The sequence below is a fragment of the Entelurus aequoreus genome, linkage group LG14 (assembly GCF_033978785.1).
Source record: "Entelurus aequoreus isolate RoL-2023_Sb linkage group LG14, RoL_Eaeq_v1.1, whole genome shotgun sequence".
Classification (NCBI taxonomy): Eukaryota; Metazoa; Chordata; class Actinopteri; order Syngnathiformes; family Syngnathidae; genus Entelurus; species Entelurus aequoreus.
In genome coordinates, this window is record NC_084744.1 from 5612369 (window position 1) to 5625831 (window position 13463).

The following is a 13463-nucleotide window of genomic DNA, read 5'->3' on the forward strand; positions in this document are numbered from 1 at the left end:
AAAAAATTCCAGGAATTCCCAGAAATATCGGTTTTCCAAACCCTATTTTCACCATTTTTTTCTGGCAACTACCCCTTCCACATTGTTCAACCCACTTGAACTGTTCCACCGTCAAACCATTCTTCTTAATCAGGACAAAAAATTAATTTCTCGAATTTCTCGAAATTCCAGGAATTCCATAACACTATTTCTCTATTCAACATGTTACTATTTCAACATTTATCCACCGATTTAAAAAATTCCAACACCAACCATTTCAACTCATTCAGAATTTTTGTAGAATTCCTGCTTTTCCTGAAATTTCCATGAAATTTTCATTAAAAACAATGGGAAATGTTTTAAAGTACCACAACTCCCACATTGTTTCATCCGATTCCAACTGTTCCAACTACAAAATATTCAGCCTGCTCAGGAATTGTGTAATCTTTTTCAACAATTATAAAAAAAATTCCCGGATTTCCTAGAATTCTCAGGTTTTAGGGACATTTTCCCCATTCAAAATGAATTATCCATTTTTGAAACTTCCACAAGTCCCACATTTGTCAACCGATTCAAACTATTCCACCTTCAACACATTCCATTCATCCTGGACCCTCAACAAATTTCCAGGAATTCCTGTTCTTTCCTAACACTATTTCCAACATTTTTTAAGTCAACCCATTTCAACCGCTCCACTGTCAAAACATTCCTCTTAGTCAGGACAAAAAAACCAAGTTGGTTTAAGAACTTGAAAAATTCCAGGTTTTCCCGAAATTCCGTAATACCATTTCTCAATTAAAAACTGTCACTACTTCAACATTTCTTGACCAATTTAAACAATTCCAACACCAACCAATTCCGCTCATTCATGACATTCCTGCTACTAATCATAAAAAAAAATTAAAAAAAAAAAATAAATCCCAAAATTTCCAGGAAGTTCCCATAGAAATGAATGGGATATTTTTCCAAGTTTCACAATTCCCACATGTTTTGACCTATTCAAACTATTCCATCTTCAACACATTCAATTCATCCTGGACATTCAAAACATTATTTTTCCAAGTTAAAAAAATTCCAGGAATTCCCAGAAATATCGGTTTTCCAAACCCTATTTTCACCATTTTTTTGGCAACTACTCCTTCCACATTTTTCAACCCACTTGAACTGTTCCACCGTCAAACCATTCTTCTTAATCAGGACAAAAAATTAATTTCTCGAATTTCTCGAAATTCCAGGAATTCCATAACACTATTACTCTATTCAACATGTTACTACTTCAACATTTATCCACCCATTTGAAAAATTCCAACACCAACCATTTGAACTTATTCAGAATTTTTGTAGAATTCCTGCTTTTCCTGAAATTTCCATGAAATTTCCATTAAAAACAATGGGACATTTTTTAAAGTACCACAACTCCCACATTGTTTCATCCGATTCCAACTGTTCCAACTTCAAAATATTCAGCCTGCTCAGGAATTGTGTAATCTTTTTCAACAATTATTTAAAAAATTCCAGGATTTCCTAGAATTCTCAGTTTTTAGGGACATTTTCCCCATTCAAAATGAATTATTCATTTTTCAAACTTCCACAAGTCCCACATTTGTCAACCGATTCAAACTATTCCACCTTCAACACATTCCATTCATCCTGGACCCTCAACAAATTTCCAGGAATTGCTGTTCTTTCCTAACACTATTTCCAACATTTTTTAAGTCAACCCATTTCAACCGCTCCACTGTCAAAACATTCCTCTTAGTCAGGACAAAAAAACCAAGTTGGTTTAAGAACTTGAAAAATTCCAGGTTTTCCCGAAATTCCGTAATACCATTTCTCAATTAAAAACTGTCACTACTTCAACATTTCTTGACCAATTTAAACAATTCCAACACCAACCAATTCCGCTCATTCATGACATTCCTGCTACTAATCATTAAAAAAAAAAAAAAAAAGTTTTTTCCCAAAATTTCCAGGAAGTTCCCATCGAAATGAATGGGATATTTTTCCAAGTTTCACAATTCCCACATGTTTTGACCTATTCAAACTATTCCATCTTCAACACATTCAATTCATCCTGGACATTCAAAACATAATTTTTCCAAGTTAAAAAAATTCCAGGAATTCCCAGAAATATCGGTTTTCCAAACCCTATTTTCACCATTTTTTTCTGGCAACTACCCCTTCCACATTGTTCAACCCACTTGAACTGTTCCACCGTCAAACCATTCTTCTTAATCAGGACAAAAAATTAACTTCTCGAATTTCTCGAAATTCCAGGAATTCTATAACACTATTTCTCTATTCAACATGTTACTACTTCAACATTTATCCACCGATTTGAAAAATTCCAACACCAACCATTTCAACTCATTCAGAGTTTTTGTAGAATTCCTGCTTTTCCTGAAATTTCCATGAAATTTTCATTAAAAACAATGGGAAATGTTTTAAAGTACCACAACTCCCACATTGTTTCATCCGATTCCAACTGTTCCAACTTCAAAATATTCAGCCTGCTCAGGAATTGTGTAATCTTTTTCAACAATTATAAAAAAAATTCCCGGATTTCCTAGAATTCTCAGTTTTTAGGGACATTTTCCCCATTCAAAATGAATTATCCATTTTTGAAACTTCCACAAGTCCCACATTTGTCAACCGATTCAAACTATTCCACCTTCAACACATTCCATTCATCCTGCACCTTCAACACATTTCCAGGAATTCCTGTTCTTTCCTAACACTATTTCCAACCTTTTTTAGTGCGATGACTCCTTTCACATTTGTCAACCCATTTCAACCGCTCCACTGTCAAAACATTCTTCTTAGTCAGGACAAAAAAAACCCAGTTGGTTTAAGAACTTTGAAAATTCCAGGTTTTCCCGAAATTCCGTAATACCATTTCTCAATTAAAAACTGTCACTACTTCAACATTTCTTGACCGATTTAAAGAATTCCAACACCAACCAATTCCGCTCATTCAGGGCATTCCTGCTACCAATCATTAAAAAAAATAAAAAATAAATAAAAAATCCAAAATTTCCAGGAATTTCCCATTGAAATGAATGGGATATTTTTCCAAGTTCCACAATTCCCACATTTTTCAACCTATTCAACCCATTCCAACATCAACACATTCCACTCCTCCTGGACATTCAAACTAACACTTTCCCAAGTTTTCCTGGAAATTCAAACTCTTCAACATTCAAACCATTCCAACATTCAAACTATTCAGCATCGGAGCGTTCGCACCTCATCTAGTTAGTTCCTACATTGTGATGGCAGAAGCGTACATATTTGATTAGGATTATAACGTAAAGGCGCTTCACGATGAAGAGGATTGATATCGTGGATAACCTCTGCCATAAAGACAATGACATAATGATGTTGTACTTCTTCACACTTTGACCCGCACACAAAGGTCAGTCGTGCGCATTATTCATGAGCTTTAAATGGGGAGGCTTTTATTTTTATCAGTCAATGCATGTTGTCACATATTACATCCTCATAATCCTAATCACATGCTAAATATATACTGGAAGGACATTCTTTTTTTTTAAATGCACCATGTTGATGGCTGGCATCACATAGATGTCACTTAGTAATACTGCAGTACAATACAATCACATAGATGTCACTTAGTAATACTGCAGTACAATAGCATCACATAGATGTCACTTAGTAATACTGCAGTACAATACAATCACATAGATGTCACTTAGTAATACTGCATTACAATACAATCACATAGATGTCACTTAGTAATACTGCATTACAATACAATCACATAGATGTCACTTAGTAATACTGCATTACAATACAATCACATAGATGTCACTTAGTAATACTGCAGTACAATACAATAGAATAGATGTCACTTAGTAATACTGCATTACAATAGAATAGAATAGAAAGTACATCAGGGGTGCACGGAAAAATAGATTCACAGCTGAATCGCAATTCTTAATTGATTCATAATTTATTAAAAAATATATATATATTTTTTTTTTTTATAAGAATACATTAAAAAAAAAATTGTTCATTCATTCCTTCGTTCGTTCCTTCGTTCGTTCCTTCGTTCGTTCCTTCGTTCGTTCCTTCGTTCGTTCCTTCGTTCGTTCCTTCGTTCGTTCGTTCGTTCCTTCGTTCCTTCCTCCGTTCCTTCGTTCGTTCCTTCGTTCGTTCCTTCGTTCGTTCCTTCGTTCGTTCCTTCGTTCGTTCCTTCATTCGTTCCTTCGTTCCTTCCTCCGTTCGTTCCTCCGTTCCTTCGTTCGTTCCTTCGTTCGTTCCTTCGTTCGTTCCTTCGTTCGTTCCTTCGTTCGTTCCTTCGTTCTTTCCTTCATTCTTTCCTTCGTTCTTTCCTTCGTTCTTTCCTTCGTTCGTTCCTACGTTCGTTCCTACGTTCGTTCCTACGTTCGTTCCTTCGTTCCTTCGTTCCTCCCTCCGTTCGTTCGTTCGTTCGTTCCTTCCTTTCTTCGTTTGTTCGTTCGTTTGTTCATTGGTTCCTTCGTTCTTTCCTTCGTTCTTTCCTTCGTTCTTTCCTTCGTTCTTTCCTTCGTTCTTTCCTTCGTTCGTTCCTACGTTCGTTCCTTCGTTCCTACGTTCGTTCCTTCGTTCCTTCGTTCCTCCCTCCGTTCGTTCGTTCGTTCCTTCCTTTCTTCGTTTGTTCCTTCGTTTGTTCGTTCGTTCCTTCGTTCTTTCCTTCGTTCTTTCCTTCGTTCGTTCCTACGTTCGTTCCTTCGTTCCTACGTTCGTTCCTTCGTTCCTTCGTTCCTCCCTCCGTTCGTTCCTCCCTCCGTTCGTTCCTCCCTCCGTTCGTTCCTCCCTCCGTTCGTTCCTCCCTCCGTTCGTTCCTTCGTTCGTTCCTTCGTTCTTTCCTTCATTCTTTCCTTCGTACTTTCCTTCGTTCTTTCCTTCGTTCGTTCCTACGTTCGTTCCTACGTTCGTTCCTACGTTCGTTCCTACGTTCGTTCCTACGTTCGTTCCTTCGTTCCTTCGTTCCTCCCTCCGTTCGTTCGTTCGTTCCTTCCTTTCTTCGTTTGTTCGTTCGTTTGTTCATTCGTTCCTTCGTTCTTTCCTTCGTTCTTTCCTTCGTTCTTTCCTTCGTTCTTTCCTTCGTTCTTTCCTTCGTTCGTTCCTACGTTCGTTCCTTCGTTCCTACGTTCGTTCCTTCGTTCCTTCGTTCCTTCGTTCCTCCCTCCGTTCGTTCGTTCGTTCCTTCCTTTCTTCGTTTGTTCCTTCGTTTGTTCGTTCGTTCCTTCGTTCTTTCCTTCGTTCTTTCCTTCGTTCGTTCCTACGTTCGTTCCTTCGTTCCTACGTTCGTTCCTTCGTTCCTTCGTTCCTCCCTCCGTTCGTTCCTCCCTCCGTTCGTTCCACATCCACATTATTGAAGAGTACCTTGCTTAATTCCACATTATTGAAGAGTACCTTGCTTAAATCCACATTATTGAAGAGTACCTTGCTTAAATCCACATTATTGAAGAGTACCTTGCTTAAATCCACATTATTGAAGTGTACCTTGCTTAAATCCACATTATTGAAGAGTACCTTGCTTAAATCCACATTATTGAAGAGTACCTTGCTTAAATCCACATTATTGAAGAGTACCTTGCTTAAATCCACATTATTGAAGTGTACCTTGCTTAAATCCACATTATTGAAGAGTACCTTGCTTAAATCCACATTATTGAAGAGTACCTTGCTTAAATCCACATTATTGAAGTGTACCTTGCTTAAATCCACATTATTGAAGTGTACCTTGCTTAAATCCACATTATTGAAGAGTACCTTGCTTAAATCCACATTATTGAAGTGTACCTTGCTTAAATCCACATTATTGAAGAGTACCTTGCTTAAATCCACATTATTGAAGTGTACCTTGCTTAAATCCACATTATTGAAGTGTACCTTGCTTAAATCCACATTATTGAAGTGTACCTTGCTTAAATCCACATTATTGAAGTGTACCTTGCTTAAATCCACATTATTGAAGAGTACCTTGCTTAAATCCACATTATTGAAGTGTACCTTGCTTAAATCCACATTATTGAAGAGTACCTTGCTTAAATCCACATTATTGAAGTGTACCTTGCTTAAATCCACATTATTGAAGAGTACCTTGCTTAAATCCACATTATTGAAGAGTACCTTGCTTAAATCCACATTATTGAAGTGTACCTTGCTTAAATCCACATTATTGAAGAGTACCTTGCTTAAATCCACATTATTGAAGTGTACCTTGTTTAAATCCACATGTTTGAAGTGTACCTTGCTTAAATCCACAGAAGTGTTTTCTCTGCTGGCGTCCTCTTTCCCATCTGGAGCTGCTAAATGACACTGTGATGATGTCATCTGACCTGGATGAGGGTTAGAGTTAGCATACTATTATTATATTATTATTATACTTTTATTACACTATGATGTCATCTGACCTGGATAAGGGTTATAGTTATCATACTATTATTATATTAGTATTATACTTGTATTACCCTAAGATGTCATCTAACCTGGATACGGGTTATAGTTATTATATTATTATATTATGTTTATTATTATACTATTATTATATTATTATGATGTCATTTGACCTGCACAAGGGTTAAAGTTATTATACTAGTATTATATTAATATTACACTTGTATTATACTATTATGACATTATCTGACCTGCACAAAGGTTAGAGTTATTATACTATTATTATAAAATTGTTATACTATTATTATACTATTATGACATCACCTGACCTGGATAAGGGTTAAAGTTATTATACTATTATTATACTATTATTACCCTATTATGAGGTAATATGATCTGCACAAGGGTTAGTTATTACACTATTGGTATACTATTATTATAATATAATATACAATTATTATACAATTAATATACTAATATTATATTATTATAATATGATGTCATCTGATCTGCACAAGGGTTAGAGTTGTTATACTATTATTATATTAGTATTATACTTGTATTATACTATTATGACATTACCTGACCTGGATAGGGCTTAGAGTTATTATACTACTATTATACTATTATTATACTATTATTATACTATTATTATACTAGTTTTATACTATTATGAGGTCCTCTGACCTGGATAAGGGTCAGAGTTATTATACCATTATTATATTATTATTATACTATTGTTATACTGTTATTATACTTGTATGATGTCATTTGACCTGGATGAGGTTTAGAGTTATTATACTATTATTACACTATTATTAAGCTATTGTTATACTACTATTATGTCACCTGACCTGCACAAGGGTTAGAGTTATTATACTATTGTTATACTATAAGTATGCTATACGATACTATCAGATAGTCTACTTCCTAACCAAAGATGAGGACATCCCCACTAAAGTCAGATACTGTAGGTCCTTCACTATAGTCAGATAGTCTACTTCATAACCAAAGATGAGGAGCATCCTCACTAAAGTCAGATAGTCTACTTCATAACCAAAGATGAGGACATCCCCACTAAAGTCAGATAGTCTACTTCATAACCAAAGATGAGGAGCATCCTCACTAAAGCCAGATACTGTAGGTCCTTCACTATAGTCAGATAGTCTACTTCATAACCAAAGATGAGGAGCATCCTCACTAAAGTCAGATACTGTAGGTCCTTCACTATAGTCAGATAGTCTACTTCATAACCAAAGATGAGGAGCATCCTCACTAAAGTCAGATACTGTAGGTCCTTCACTATAGTCAGATAGTCTACTTCATAACCAAAGATGAGGAGCATCCTCACTAAAGTCAGATACTGTAGGTCCTTCACTATAGTCAGATAGTCTACTTCATAACCAAAGATGAGGAGCATCCTCACTAAAGTCAGATACTGTAGGTCCTTCACTATAGTCAGATAGTCTACTTCATAACCAAAGATGAGGAGCATCCTCACTAAAGTCAGATAGTCTACTTCATAACCAAAGATGAGGACATCCCCACTAAAGTCAGATAGTCTACTTCATAACCAAAGATGAGGAGCATCCTCACTAAAGTCAGATAGTCTACTTCATAACCAAAGATGAGGAGCATCCTCACTAAAGCCAGATACTGTAGGTCCTTCACTATAGTCAGATAGTCTACTTCATAACCAAAGATGAGGAGCATCCTCACTAAAGTCAGATACTGTAGGTCCTTCACTATAGTCAGATAGTCTACTTCATAACCAAAGATGAGGAGCATCCTCACTAAAGTCAGATACTGTAGGTCCTTCACTATAGTCAGATAGTCTACTTCATAACCAAAGATGAGGAGCATCCTCACTAAAGCCAGATACTGTAGGTCCTTCACTATAGTCAGATAGTCTACTTCATAACCAAATATGAGGAGCATCCTCACTAAAGCCAGATACTGTAGGTCCTTCACTATAGTCAGATAGTCTACTTCATAACCAAAGATGAGGAGCATCCTCACTAAAGTCAGATACTGTAGGTCCTTCACTATAGTCAGATAGTCTACTTCATAACCAAAGATGAGGAGCATCCTCACTAAAGTCAGATAGTCTACTTCATAACCAAAGATGAGGAGCATCCTCACTAAAGCCAGATACTGTAGGTCCTTCACTATAGTCAGATAGTCTACTTCATAACCAAAGATGAGGAGCATCCTCACTAAAGTCAGATACTGTAGGTCCTTCACTATAGTCAGACAGTCTACTTCATAACCAAAGATGAGGAGCATCCTCACTAAAGTCAGATAGTCTACTTCATTACCAAAGATGAGGACATCCCCACTAAAGTCAGATACTGTAGGTCCTTCACTATAGTCAGATAGTCTACTTCATTACCAAAGATGAGGACATCCCCACTAAAGTCAGATACTGTAGGTCCTTCACTATAGTCAGATAGTCTACTTCATAACCAAAGATGAGGAGCATCCTCACTAAAGTCAGATACTGTAGGTCCTTCACTATAGTCAGATAGTCTACTTCATAACCAAAGATGAGGAGCATCCTCACTAAAGTCAGATACTGTAGGTCCTTCACTATAGTCAGATAGTCTACTTCATAACCAAAGATGAGGAGCATCCTCACTAAAGTCAGATACTGTAGGTCCTTCACTATAGTCAGATAGTCTACTTCATAACCAAAGATGAGGAGCATCCTCACTAAAGTCAGATAGTCTACTTCATAACCAAAGATGAGGACATCCCCACTAAAGTCAGATAGTCTACTTCATAACCAAAGATGAGGAGCATCCTCACTAAAGTCAGATAGTCTACTTCATAACCAAAGATGAGGAGCATCCTCACTAAAGCCAGATACTGTAGGTCCTTCACTATAGTCAGATAGTCTACTTCATAACCAAAGATGAGGAGCATCCTCACTAAAGTCAGATACTGTAGGTCCTTCACTATAGTCAGATAGTCTACTTCATAACCAAAGATGAGGAGCATCCTCACATAAGTCAGATACTGTAGGTCCTTCACTATAGTCAGATAGTCTACTTCATAACCAAAGATGAGGAGCATCCTCACTAAAGCCAGATACTGTAGGTCCTTCACTATAGTCAGATAGTCTACTTCATAACCAAATATGAGGAGCATCCTCACTAAAGCCAGATACTGTAGGTCCTTCACTATAGTCAGATAGTCTACTTCATAACCAAAGATGAGGAGCATCCTCACTAAAGTCAGATACTGTAGGTCCTTCACTATAGTCAGATAGTCTACTTCATAACCAAAGATGAGGAGCATCCTCACTAAAGTCAGATAGTCTACTTCATAACCAAAGATGAGGAGCATCCTCACTAAAGCCAGATACTGTAGGTCCTTCACTATAGTCAGATAGTCTACTTCATAACCAAAGATGAGGAGCATCCTCACTAAAGCCAGATACTGTAGGTCCTTCACTATAGTCAGATAGTCTACTTCATAACCAAATATGAGGAGCATCCTCACTAAAGCCAGATACTGTAGGTCCTTCACTATAGTCAGATAGTCTACTTCATAACCAAAGATGAGGAGCATCCTCACTAAAGTCAGATACTGTAGGTCCTTCACTATAGTCAGATAGTCTACTTCATAACCAAAGATGAGGAGCATCCTCACTAAAGTCAGATAGTCTACTTCATAACCAAAGATGAGGAGCATCCTCACTAAAGCCAGATACTGTAGGTCCTTCACTATAGTCAGATAGTCTACTTCATAACCAAAGATGAGGAGCATCCTCACTAAAGTCAGATACTGTAGGTCCTTCACTATAGTCAGACAGTCTACTTCATAACCAAAGATGAGGAGCATCCTCACTAAAGTCAGATAGTCTACTTCATTACCAAAGATGAGGACATCCCCACTAAAGTCACATACTGTAGGTCCTTCACTATAGTCAGATAGTCTACTTCATAACCAAAGATGAGGAGCATCCTCACTAAAGTCAGTTACTGTAGGTCCTTCACTATAGTCAGATAGTCTACTTCATAACCAATGATGAGGAGCATCCTCACTACAGTCAGATACTGTAGGTCCTTCACTATAGTCAGATAGTCTACTTCATAACCAAAGATGAGGAGCATCCTCACTAAAGTCAGATACTGTAGGTCCTTCACTATAGTCAGATAGTCTACTTCATAACCAATGATGAGGAGCATCCTCACTACAGTCAGATACTGTAGGTCCTTCACTATAGTCAGATAGTCTACTTCATAACCAAAGATGAGGAGCATCCTCACTACAGTCAGATACTGTAGGTCCTTCACTATAGTCAGATAGTCTACTTCATAACCAATGATGAGGAGCATCCTCACTAAAGTCAGATAGTCTACTTCCTAACCCAACGCTCCACAGCCAGCACACCAACTAAGCACCACAGTAGACGAGAATATTCCATTTCCTCACCGTTTTTATCCAGGTGGATGTCTGACGCCCGTCGACTCATGTCAGCCAGAGAGCGCATGATGGGAAGACGCTTGGTCAGCTTCTTCTGGTTCTGGTGATGGTGGCGCTTCAGCAGAGTCTCATGCACCTTCTTTCTCAGCTCCTCACCCAGTGGGGAGTACAACTCCTGCTGGTCCAACACCATGTCTGCACACACAATTATGGGATTGTTGGTGGTCAATACGTATTATTGATGACTATGTGGTTGTGTCATGGTCCTCCGTCTCAAAACATGCACTGCAACCTATAAACACGAGTCCATGCTCTCATCTTCTGTCCTATCATACAGGAGACATGAGAAGATGTGAACAAGATGAGACGAGACATGAGAAGATGCAGATACGATGAAATGATACAGATAAGATGAGAAGATTCAGATAAGATGAGAAGATGCAGATAAGATGAGACGGTACAGATAAGATGAAAATATACAGAAGCCATGAGAAGATGCATGCAAGATGAGAAGATACAGAAGACAGGAGAAGATGCAGATAAAATGAGAAGATACAGTAAACAGGAGAAGATACAGACAAGAAGAAAAGATAGAGAAGACAGGAGAAGATACAGATAAGATCATACGATACAGAAGGCAGGAGAAGAAGCAGATAAGATGAGAAGATACAGTAAACAGGAGAAGATGCAGACAATGTGAGAAGATACAGAAGACATCAACAGATGCAGATAAGATGAGAAGATACAGAAGACAGGAGAAGATGCAGATAAGATGAGAAGATACAGAAGACAGGAGAAGATGCAGATGAGATGAGAAGATGCAGTAAATAGGAGAAGATAGAGATAAGATCATAAGATACAGAAGACAGGAGAAGATGCAGATAAGATGAGAAGATACAGTAAACAGGAGAATATGCAGATAAGATGAGAAGATACAGAAGACAGGAGACTATACAGAAGACATAAGATGCAGATAATGTGATAAGATACAGAAAACAGGAGAAAATGCAGAAGACGAGAAGATGCAGATACAATGAGAATATACAGTAAACAGGAGAAGATGCCGATATGATGAGAAGATACAGAAGACAGGAGAAGATGCAGATAAGATGAGAAGATACGGTAAACAGGAGAAGATGCAGAAGACATGAGAAGATGCAGATAAGATGACAAGATTCAGTAAACAGGAGAAAATGCAGAAGACGAGAAGATGCAGATACGATGAGAATATACAGTAAACAGGAGAAGATGCAGATATGATGAGAAGATACAGAAGATAGGAGAAGATGCAGATACGATGAGAAGATGCAGATAAGATGAGAAGATATGGTAAACATGAGAAGATGCAGAAGACATGAGAATATGCAGAAGACAGGAGAAGATGCAGATAAGATGAGAATATACAGTAAACAGGAGAAGATGCAGACAAGGTGAGAAGATACAGAAGACATCAAAAGATGCAGATGAGATGAGAAGATACAGAAGACAGGAGAAGATGCAGATAAGATGAGAAGATACAGAAGACAGGAGAAGATGCAGATGAGATGAGAAGATGCAGTAAATAGGAGAAGATAGAGATAAGATCATAAGATACAGAAGACAGGAGAAGATGCAGATAAGATGAGAAGATACAGTAAACAGGAGAATATGCAGATAAGATGAGAAGATACAGAAGACAGGAGACTATACAGAAGACATAAGATGCAGATAATGTGATAAGATACAGAAAACAGGAGAAAATGCAGAAGACGAGAAGATGCAGATACAATGAGAATATACAGTAAACAGGAGAAGATGCCGATATGATGAGAAGATACAGAAGACAGGAGAAGATGCAGATAAGATGAGAAGATACGGTAAACAGGAGAAGATGCAGAAGACATGAGAAGATGCAGATAAGATGACAAGATTCAGTAAACAGGAGAAAATGCAGAAGACGAGAAGATGCAGATACGATGAGAATATACAGTAAACAGGAGAAGATGCAGATATGATGAGAAGATACAGAAGATAGGAGAAGATGCAGATACGATGAGAAGATGCAGATAAGATGAGAAGATATGGTAAACATGAGAAGATGCAGAAGACATGAGAATATGCAGAAGACAGGAGAAGATGCAGATAAGATGAGAAGATGCAGATACGATGAGAATATACAGTAAACAGGAGAAGATGCAGATATGATGAGAAGATACAGAAGATAGGAGAAGATGCAGATCAGATGAGAAGATGCAGATAAGATGAGAAGATGCAGATAAGATGAGAAGATACAGTAAACAGGAGAAGATGCAGATAAGATGAGAAGATACAGTAAACAGGAGAAGATGCAGATATGATGAGAAGATACAGAACATAGGAGAAGATGCAGATAAAATGAGAAGATGCAGATAAGATGAGAAGATGCAGATAAGATGAGAAGATACGGTAAACAGGAGAAGATGCAGAAGACATGAGAATATGCAGAAGACAGGAGAAGATGCAGATAAGATGAGAAGATGCAGATAAGATGAGAAGATGCAGATAAGATGAGAAGATACGGTAAACAGGAGAAGATGCAGAAGACATGAGAATATGCAGAAGACAGGAGAAGATGCAGATGAGATGATAAGATGCAGAAGACATCAAAAGATGCAGATAAGATGAGA

The 13463-nt window shown here is 37.6% G+C and overlaps 1 protein-coding gene across 4 annotated transcripts in view; it reads right to left on the reverse strand.

The window, feature by feature from the left end:
- Nucleotides 1-13463, reverse strand: part of LOC133664322 (sodium-driven chloride bicarbonate exchanger-like) — a 337500-nt gene that overhangs the window by 255911 nt on the left and 68126 nt on the right. For all 4 annotated transcript variants that reach the window (XM_062068828.1, XM_062068829.1, XM_062068834.1 and 1 more), the window contains 2 exons: nucleotides 10828-11013; nucleotides 6241-6329 (listed from right to left, as the gene is read on the reverse strand). In XM_062068828.1, coding sequence (XP_061924812.1) covers nucleotides 6241-6329; nucleotides 10828-11013 — 275 coding nt within the window. The remainder of the gene's footprint in view (nucleotides 1-6240; nucleotides 6330-10827; nucleotides 11014-13463) is intronic.